This window comes from Carassius carassius, chromosome 6, assembly GCF_963082965.1.
Source record: "Carassius carassius chromosome 6, fCarCar2.1, whole genome shotgun sequence".
NCBI lineage: Eukaryota > Metazoa > Chordata > Actinopteri > Cypriniformes > Cyprinidae > Carassius > Carassius carassius.
The window spans coordinates 7,691,132-7,702,229 of NC_081760.1; the positions used below are offsets into that span (position 1 = coordinate 7,691,132).

Below are 11,098 nucleotides of genomic sequence, written 5' to 3' on the forward strand. Positions count from 1 at the left end.
CGAGCAGCATTCTCAGAGGTGCTACAGGGCAAGAATGGAAAAACTGGCAAAAGCAGACAGGGAGTAAAATAAAGCAATATGCAAAGAGATTTCAAACAACTGAAGTGTTCATATGACGTTGCTAAAAAGAACATTATTTTGTGTATTTGGTGTAATGTAATGTGTTTATGTAGTTTAAGGTTAAAAAAAACTCATTATTTTACACATAATGTAAATATTGGTTTCTCGTCTATGCCCCACCTTTCTGAAACGCGTTTCATTCTGAAAAGAGAGGTGTGCTCTGATTGGCCAGCTATCCAATGTGTTGTGATTAGCCAAATGACTCAAGCATGTGATGGAAATGTTACGCCCCTAAACACTGTGACCATGCCGTGTGTGCCTGACGGGTAGGATAAAATGTCAGGACACCAGAGCAATGAAACAAAACCAATAAAAACCATTACATAAAAGGCATTTGTTGCATCCAATGGGGACATAATTACTGATCATAATGACTTATACTGTCTTTTTACGTGTTGCGTTGCTTATCGCGCTGCATAAACATTTACATTTACATTTAATCATTTAGCAGACGCTTTTATCCAAAGCGACTTACAAATGAGAACAATAGAAGCAGTCAGGTGAACAAGAGAACAACAACAGTATACAAGTGCCATGACAAGTCTCAGTTAGTCTAGTACAGAATACACAGCCAGGTTTTTTTTTTTTTTTTATAAATGAAAACACAAGAAAAGGATGCTAGTATTAGTTGGACGAGAATAAGTGCTAGTATTAGTTGGTAAAGTGCTGGCGAAAAAGATGGGTCTTTAGATGTTTCTTGAAAATGAGTAAAGACTTAGCTGTTCGAATTGCGATTGGGAGGTCATTCCACCAGCTGGGCGCAGTCCAGGAGAAGAATCGTGAGAGTGATTTTGAACTTCTTTGGGATGGCACCACAATGTGTCGTTCACTTGCAGAGCGCAAACTTCTGAAGGGCACATAAGATTTAACCAGTGAGTTTAGGTATGATGGTGCTGTGCCAATGGTCATCTTGTAGGCAAGCATCAGTACCTTGAATTTGATGCGAGCGGCTAATGGTAGCCAGTGTAACCTGATGAGGATAGGAGTAACGTGAGCTTTTTTTGGCTCATTGAAGACAACCCTCGATGCTGCATTCTGGATCAATTGCAGAGGCTTGACAGTACATGCAGGAAGGCCCGCCAGGAGAGCATTACAATAGTCCAGTCTGGAGAGAACAAGAGCTTGGACAAGAAGTTGGGTGGCTTGCTCTGACAGGAAGGGTCTAATCTTCCTAATGTTGTACAAGGCAAATCTGCAGGACCGGGTCATGGTAGCAATGTGGTCTGTGAAGCTTAACTGATGATCCATCACAACTCCTAGGTTTCTGGCTGTCCTCGAAAGGAGTAATGGTTGACGAACCCAGCTGTATAGAGAAGTTGTGATGAAGCAATGGGTTAGCTGGAATCACCAGGAGTTCTGTCTTCCTAAGGTTAAGCTGAAGGTGATGGTCATTCATCCAGCTAGAAATGTCACTCAGACAGGCTGAAATGCGAGCAGCCACCGTCGGGTCATCTGGTTGGAATGAGAAGTAGAGTTGGGTGTCATCAGCGTAGCAGTGATAAGAAAAGCCATGCTTCTGAATGACAGATCCTAATGACGTCATGTAGATGGAGAAGAGAAGTGGTCCAAGTACTGAGCCTTGAGGAACCCCAGTAGCAAGGTGTTGTGACTTAGAAACATCACCCCTCCAAGACACACTGAAGGATCTGTCAGAGAGGTAGGACTTAACCCACAGAATTGCGGTTCCAGAGATGCCAATCTTTCTGAGGGTGGACAGGAGAATCTGGTGATTAACGGTGTCAAAAGCAGCAGACAGGTCCAGTAAGATGAGTACTGAGGATTTTGAAGCTGCTCTTGCCAGTCGCAGGGCTTCAGTAACCGAGAGCAGAGCAGTCTCAGTTGAGTGGCCACTTTTGAAGTCAGATTGGTTGCTGTCCAGGAGGTTGCTCTGTACAAAGAACAAAGAAAGCTGGTTGAACACAGCTCGCTCAAGTGTCTTTGCAATGAATGGAAGAAGGGATACCGGTCTGTAGTTTTCAAGAAGCGCTGGATTTAAAGATGGTTTCTTAAGCAGTGGGCTTACCTGAGCTTGCTTGAATGCTGAGGGAAATGTTCCAGCGTTAAGAGAGGAGTTGATAATGTGAGTAAGCGAAGGTATGACTGAAGAAGAGATCGCTTGAAGGAGGTGAGTGGGGATCGGATCAAGTAGACAAGTAGTAGGATGATTGGACAGGAGAAGTTTGGAAACGTCCCTCTCTGAGAGTGCAGAAGGAGGAGAAAGAGGGTGCGTCGGTCATTGTGAAGTTGTCCTCAGTCTGCGGTGTGGAGAATTGGTCACTGATGGTTCTTGTCTTATTTGTGAAGAAAACTGCAAAGTCATCCGCTTTAAGAGTTGATGGAGGAGGTGGTGGAGGCGGATTAAGAAGAGAAGAGAAAGTTTTGAAGAGTGTCCGAGCGTCACAACAGCTATTAATTTTGTTGTGGTAAGTATGTTGTTTTAGCTGTGAAGACATTTGCAGAGAAGGAAGAGAGGAGAGACTGATACACACTGAGGTCGATAGAGTTTCTTGATTTATGCCATTTCCTCTCTGCAGCCCTGAGTTTAGAGCGATGTTTTTATAAACATAAAACCATGTCTACAATTGTAATGGGAGAAATGACAAACAACAAGCTCCAGCAGTTACTCTACACTGCTCAAAACTCGTGTTTGAATCATCAATGGCAAATCCTTTAAGGTTACATATGTAAACCTACTTACAGACTGTGAGTCAGAAGTGCCAGACTCCTTCCAAAGTTAGAATTGACCCACTTTATAGAAACAGACACCGGCATTGTAGGCTGCTCTCAGAGGAAACAGCCCTTGTCCTCCGAAAAATGCGCTGCATACATCTGAAAATTTAGGTTGAACTGTTCTGGAACAGTGTTGTAAATAGAACTTAAACACTGATTTCTAGTTGTGTCCTCTTTTTGAAGGCCAAACAAAGTAGCTTAGCTTTCACAACGAAACCCAGCATCTCCACGGCATGGCACCGGTGGCAACAGTGAGAATAAAAGTCACGCCTTCTTTCTTTGCATGAAAATTTGAGCGGTGTTATGCAAATCTTCCCACATAGTGACATAGACATGTGGGGGCGTGTTAGAATGAGCCGTTTTAGTTAGGAGTGATTGACTCTTAACTTTTATAAAGAATATCTCTTTTGATTTGAGACTTTAGTCTTTGCTACTTTACAGATCTTCTTTATGCACCAAGATCTTGTAACACTCCAAAGAGAAAGAAAAAAATTAAAATCGCATCATATGACCCCTTTAAAAGGGTTCTCTTACACACGACAAGAATAATCTTCTGCTGAGCACACACTACACTTTAAATGTTTAAATGGTTATTCACTGAAATACATGACATTTGTCCTAGATCTCCTTGCAGTGTTGACATGATTTGTGAATGAATCATTCTTTTGAGTCCGATCTTTTCAATCAATCTGGTTCACAAAAACTGGTCCAAATAATTGAAATAATACATTTTACAGTATATTTAAATATATTTTACAAATAATAAATTGTTCTTTCAAACACATGAAAAAAAAATAATAATAAAAAATGTGTACTTATAAAAAATACTATAGTGCATGTCTCATGGTTAAAGAGCTGGCTGTCTGGTGCACTCTCAACAACCTGGAGCTTAACACGCTCAAAACAGTGGAGATGACTGTGGACTTCAGGAGAAACCCCCCTGCACTCCCCCCACTCACCATCATGAACAGCACTGTGACTGCAGTGGAGTCATTCAGGTTCCTGGGCACCACTATCTCTCAGGACCTGAAGTGGGACATTCACATTGACTCCATTGTGAAAAAGGCCCAGCAGAGGTTGTACTTCCTTCGCCAGCTGAGGAAGTTTAACCTGCCACGGATCTGCTGAAACAGTTCTACTCCACCATCATCGAATCCATCCTCTGCACTTCAGTAACTGTCTGGTTCAGCTCAGCTTCTAAATCGGACCTCAGAAGACTACAGAGGGTAGTACGGACTGCTGAGCGAATCATCGGTTTAACTCTCCCTTCTATTCAAGAACTGTACTTATCCAGAGTGAGCAAAAGGGCTGTTAAAATCACTCTGGACCCCTTACATCCAGCACACTCCCTCTTTGAACTGTTGCCATCTGGTCGACGCTACAGAGCACTGAGCACCAGAACGACCAGACACAGGAATCGTTTCTTCCCTCAGGCAATCCATCTTATGAACAGCTGATACACACTGAACACACTGAACACACTACACTTTATATTTATATACACATACACTTAATTTATCTAACACACATACTTAGTATACACTTAAATTTTGCACATAATATACATGTACATACATAACTGCCTTTTTGTAATATACCTGCCTACAATTGTCAATTTGTATATTGTCATTCCTTATCTACTTATTTGTATTTTTTGTATTTTTATATCCTTTTATTATGTGTTTTATGTTCTGTCGCTGTCATTCTGTTGTACTGCGGAGCTTCTGTCACGAAAACAAATTCCTCGTATGTGTAAACATACCTGGCAATAAAGCTCATTCTGATTCTGATTCACATGGACTACCATCATGATACCTTTATAATGCCTTTGCATCCTTTTTAAAGTCTTAAAGTTTTTATTGTAATTGTAATCAAAACAACAGAAACAAAAATGTCTCAATTTTGGTCATATAGGTTAGACAATGGAAAGATATAACGGTGAGTAAATGATCACAGATTTTTTTTTTCTCCTTTAAAAGGAAGGCAAGAGAAAGAAAACAATCTTTAAAAAGATATACTATTGAGCTCCACTTTGTCGTTTTTGTTTTCTTCAAGCCACTAATGGAGAGGTAAGTAGGAAGAGAGGGCTTATCATGTGTCTAACATCCATCCATAACATCCACACCTCAACAGGAAAAAGCGTGGGGAGGGAGTGTGTGTGTGCCGTGTGTGCGTTTGTCTGCTTGACTGTCTTAAGAGGAAACTGACTATTTTACAGGAGCTTATCTCCTTCACTCAGATAAGAGACCCAAACAGAAGTCTGTTTTATTTTTTTCAGAGGACCATTATCACAACACATCTATCCATCTGCATGTTACCCGTCTACACAACCACAATGCAAACACTGAGGCATGAGACACTCAACACAAGACATAAACAGGTCACGATGCTAAGGCAAAAACAATTGAAATGGAGAATCTGTTCGTCTGAAAACAAGCTGACTCTTGTTGCGTCTAGACTAGATCATTCATTTATGCGTTTGTGAAACACACAAGAGTCAAGTCATGAAAAAAAGATGCCAGATTCCTCCAGTTTCATTCAGTATCTCGAGCACTTAATGCGCTAACCTGTCACTTAGCGCCTCACAATCAGCTAATCGCACGGCACAACATACAGAACTTCTCTGTGTGAGCAACTGCTAAACAAAGCTCTTGTCTGTCCACAAATGGTGAAAAGCCCTAAATGCTTTTATTGTCTGTCTGGTTTCACCAATGACAATAAAAGATTGTACTGAAAACAAAACAAAAAAAGGTTTTATTTGACAATTAGATTTAGAAATATAATAGTCACTACCATCCAAAAATGGACTTGGTAAAATTTTGTCTCATGTTCAAAAATAAAAAATACAGAAAAAACAGTAATGTTATAAAAAATATAATTTCAATTTAGATAACTGTATATTAAAATGGCTGTCATGGCCAAGCTGAGTTATCAGTATAATTACTCCATTCTTTAGTGTCACAAGATCCTTCAGAAATTATTCACTGAATTGGTGCTCAAAAACATTTCTTATTATTAGAAATGTTGAAAACAGTTGTGCAGCTTTTTAAAATTCTTTTATGTACAAAGTTAGAAAGAGCAGTATTTATTTACATTTTTTTGTAACATTATAAAAATTATTTACTGTAACTTTTGATCAGTTCAGTGAATTCTTGATCAATAAAAGTATTAATTTCTTTAAAAAACTAAATCAAAATTACCTCAATTACCAATTTTGAACAGTAGTGTACTGCATGTAAAGGGTGTTAATTAAAATATTTGTTCATTTTTAAGACTAAATACACAAAACAATTTTGTATCATTTCTAATCAGGCAATAAATAGACTACCTACAGTATAATTATTTAATATATGAACCTGATCCACATGTTCCTGATATTCACCTGGTCTGCACAATAACTTTTTTTTTTAAGAGGAAGTTTGTACTGTAATATTTACAGCCTTATTCTTAACAGAAAGGCACAAAGCTGTGATGCAGAAGTCGTGCCATCCAACATCCGGCTCTGATGTGGACAAATGTAATTAAGTGTTATCAAAATGTCCACTTCACACTAAACATTAACCTCAATGAGTGCAACTGAACCCCTAGTTCAGTTGACCCCAGCTGCAACACAACTCTAGAAGGATTCAAATGAATGACTGCTGTTCTCATAGTCTTTCACACTCACTGCTTGAAGCAGCACAAAGTATGAGAGAAAATTAAAAGCTTGACTTTTTCTCGCAATTGTCTATTAGTTTATATCTGCCAATTCTGAGTTTACATCTTGAAATTAGGGTTGTAACGGTATGAGATTTTCACGGCATGATAATCATCTAAAGAAATATCACAGTTATACGGTTTCACGGTATACGGTATTAAGCAATTCAAAACAGGTTTTCTTTTTGGTTGAACAAATGTTCGAAAGCATGCGTTTATTCAAATTTAATTAATCAAAAACAAGAAAATTTAATCACTGATTATTTATCAGTTTAATAACTTATAATTATCATTGATTATTAATACAAATTCATAAATTCTGGTGTCTGTATATAGATTCTGTACTTTTATGATTTAATACAAATATACTTCAAAATGGTGGTAAAGAAAATGCATAAAACTTTAATTTAAGTAATGTTTTAAAACCTTTATTCTTTTATGTTTTCACAAAGGGCTGCACAACAGAGATTTACTTAATTAAAATGAGGGGGAAAAAAAATTCCTTAAAAATGTTTATGTAAATTATTTTTAGTATTATTTTAGAAGTAGGCTACATTATAGTACAATTTTAATTTCTGTCAATTTCTGTCAAAAGTTATAAATGGGAGCTTTATCTGCATGGAAGGATGATATTCTGAATAAGTAAACATGTTCGATGCGTTTCCTCGTTTTACAGCCGCTTTCCGACCACAGTTTTGGCAAACTGTGTCTACCCTAGGACAAGTAAGCATTCGTCTTTTCTATATAAAAAGTATTCCCATACTAGTGCCAATTTGAACTCATATTTCGACATGGGATAGAGATTAGAGATAACGGCCTCTGTCTCTGATGTTGTCTCAGCTGTACGTGTGGGTGGAGCAAGAGAACAGTTAAGTGGAAAGGTGTTGCCTAGGCGCAGGTGAGATTCTTTGTCTGTTATTTTCTCCCAATACCGTAGATAAGCAAATGTACACGGTATGATAATCGTACATGTTTATATCATGGTAAATCATAATAGCAGTATATCGTTACAACCCTACTTGAAATTCTGACTTTTTTTCTCAGATTTGTATGAAATAAAGTCAGAATTGTGCGATATAAATTCAGAATTTCACCAAAAAAAAAAAAAATTATTATGAGATAAAAAGTCGCAATGACATTTTTTTTTCCATTGTGGAAATAAGCTTCTATAGAAATGGCTTCACTAAAGAGTCAAAGGCCAGATGAACGCTATTGTATATTCATAATATACCAGACACAATGGTCATCCACAGCAGCCCCATGTACAGACTCACTATAACATCACGCATTACTTCATACTGACTCAATCATGACTCAAAAACGTTTGAGGCATTGACTTAATGTTTTATAGTGCTTAACGTTTTGCTTTACAAATTTTTAGCAATAAATGTTAATGTTTAGTGCATGACATGCTAGGCAATAAATCAAGCCACCCTTTGAGCCTTTGTATTCTTGGGATCACATATGGTGAGACATCACTGTTTATACAGAGAATTAAAATCATGGGTGTATGTGTGTGTTCACCACAATATATGTCACAGGTGAATAAGCAGTTCACTCATGCGCAGCAGTGTAAACCATCTGCTAGGAAACACAATCCAGACAACACAAAGGTGAAATGTGACCAATACTAAATTCTTAATACAATTAAAAATTATATTCTTCTTCATGGCACTACTCAGATTTTATTGTATTTTCTTTAATAACTTAAATAAGAATGGAATATGAATTTGTTTTCAGTACACTAGCAAACAGATAACCTTAAAACTAACAGACATGAACCAATAGCCACAAACAGTGGCTTTCTACATAATTATAAAAAGAAAATTATATAACTGCTAGTATATGTCATTCTATCTACCATTTCCTTAAGACTCATAGCTTTAAATTACAAAACTTTTTTCAAAATACTATAGTTTCCTACTCTCACCAGAGGCAACAGTTTTGACTTTCACACCCCATAAAAATATTTCCTGCAAATCTCTGAATGTCCAAAAGGCCCCTTTGAAACCTGATGACAGACTTTCTTCCAAACACATGACCTAATATGACAATATATCTCCCCCTCTATTCAGTTATGGTCGCTGCACAAGCGGACCGCAACAAAGAGAAGGATTAAGACATCACGTTCAAAGCGCCAAATTTTAACCTATTGTCTGCTGGGAATAAAGCATGACCGTAACTTGACTCTGTAGAGGTTACATGATCCCATTTCACAACAATGTAAAAGGGACACTAAAATATATACAGTCATGTTGTTAATCAATTTGAGATTATACAGAAGCTATTATCCAAATGAAATGTTTAAATTCATTACACTATTAGGCTCCAAGAATTATTTATTTATTTATTTTTAGGACGAAATGCAAACTAATTGGTTGTCTCTCTCTCTGTTTAGAAGTCTGTTATTATTGATGTTAGTAATGGAACATAACACAGGATGCTCAAAACGTACTTAATGAAAAACAAGCAGCAAGGTCAGAAAACGAATAAACAATTTACTAACTTGACCAATGCATATGAATTTACATAACGGAGGGAACTGGAAAATTGATCTGTCACGCATATGCAAGGATCTAAGGGGACTGAACAGGACAGGCATGCAATGGGCTTCAAAGAATGGCAATTAAGCTTTGGCAACGAAAAAAATCCACAAGCTGACGCGCAACATGTATTCACAGAACTATTGACGGAACTATTCCATCCAATTAGAGCCAGGGTTTTCATTCATGGATCTGTGGACCTCTGGGGGTCCCTGAAAGTACTTCAGGGTGTCCATGGAGAAGATAAGCATGTTGTAATATATTAATGTTAGCAAATTTTCTTAATAAATGTTTTGCATTTTTCATATTAGCAATTTGCACTTTGCTAATGGGTGCTGTTTTTTGGTCTGGATCCTTTAAGTTATTCTAAAATTCATTAAGGAAGGCAATTCATGTTTAAAATAATTATTATGTATATTATTACTATAATCATGTTTTCACTTTTTTATTTAGGCCCTATTTAAATTTGCTTTTCAAATTTTAATATTTGAAAAACTTTTGGCTGCCAAATCAAAGTCATTGTGGTGTAACCAACATGCAGGAAGCCAAAAAATAAAAAATTAAATAACAGTCAATCAATACCAAGTTTTAAAAAACCCTTTAAAAGGTAGGTTGGTACCCTACTTGTATTCAAGGTGCGAGTAGGTTTGAACGTTTCACTGCCGACACTTAATTTGCACTAGGTTACACCTTTTGACATTTTTGTAGTCATTCAATTAAAATTATATTCTGAAAATGAAATATTCTTGTACGAAATGAGCATGAATACCAAAATTACATTGGGAACTTTCTTTGAGCCTGTGTTTCAAACTATATTTTAAAAATATTTCTCTTTTTTTATCGTCTGGGACATTTGCGACCGAGTCGAAACTGGGGGTCCACTTGTTGCTTTCTGTCGAATGCCATAACGGGACAGCATGTTCCTGCACCCAGCCCTAGTTTAAAATACAGTCTACTCCTATTTTTACACATTTATGCTTCACTGCAGTGTAGCTACTGCTTTTAGGAAAGAATCTTTCTTTAATATACTGTAAAAATATATTTTTACATTATATTTTTTTACTTTAGGATTCTATTCGCAATTCAGTGGTTAATGCGCTATCACCAATTATTTAAACCACAAACAGGAAAAATTCACCAAAACGAACCTTGCGCTGGTACAGTCGTTGTACAACGCTTCAAAATCCTTTCTGGAAATGAGTTTGCAGCGGTTCACGCCGGGCTGGATGGCACCGAGTCCGCGCAACACGCGCACCTGCTCCACGGTGCACACCACCGGGTTTATATCCAAGCGCTTGAGTTTCGTGTACACGGTGTGCAGTCCGCCGACAAGGTGCTTCAAGAAAAGGTCGAAGACTTGCGGGAGACAAATAAGCTCATTTCCATCAACGTTAAAAGACGCGACTTTCAACCCGTGCACCTCCACGATATTGCATTCGTTCGTCGCTGCGCCGCTCGGAAGCGTCGCGTTCAGTGAGTTGCTCAGTCGCGGAGAGTCCGGCGGACTCGAGAAGAACGGGTCGGTTCTGAAGAGTTTAGCGGACACCGCAGAAGTCCCAGAGTGAACCGGAAGAGTCGCAGGAACGGCCATAGTGGTCATTACAATTATTATTATTGTTTATTATTCTCTTTTAGATCGTCTACTTTCTCATCACTCTCCCTTATGTCTTCCTCTTTTGCACTGCGTCCACCAAACAAAACTGGCGGTACCGAGCCGCGCGCCTCTCTTTACCCGTGTGAAAATTCAGATAAAGGGAGTGCTCGGTCCGGTTAACTCCGCCTCTCGCTGGAAGAATGATGATCCATTTTGCCAACCGCATGTGCTCTAATTTATGAAAGACTTCACTGGAGGTCGAAAAATTACAGCCCTCCTCCTCTGTTGAGCGAAGCTTCAAGCTATGTTAAATCCCAGATCTATCCATCTGACCTTCCATCCCTCAATCTCAAAATTATTATAAACATTAAAAAAAATTCCCACACATATATAATTATTAATAGACAGTGTTTAT

The 11,098-nt window shown here is 38.0% G+C and overlaps 1 protein-coding gene across 2 annotated transcripts in view; it reads right to left on the reverse strand.

Annotated features, from left to right (window-relative positions):
• Window positions 1-10,858, reverse strand: part of LOC132142314 (dachshund homolog 2-like) — a 35,137-nt gene extending 24,279 nt beyond the window's left edge. The window contains exon 1 of one of the 2 annotated variants that reach the window (XM_059552102.1): window positions 10,238-10,858. In XM_059552102.1, coding sequence (XP_059408085.1) covers window positions 10,238-10,689 — 452 coding nt within the window. In that variant the 5' untranslated portion in view covers window positions 10,690-10,858. The remainder of the gene's footprint in view (window positions 1-10,237) is intronic. The other variant, XM_059552101.1, reaches the window with a different exon arrangement.
• Between the last annotated feature and the right edge of the window lie 240 nt (window positions 10,859-11,098).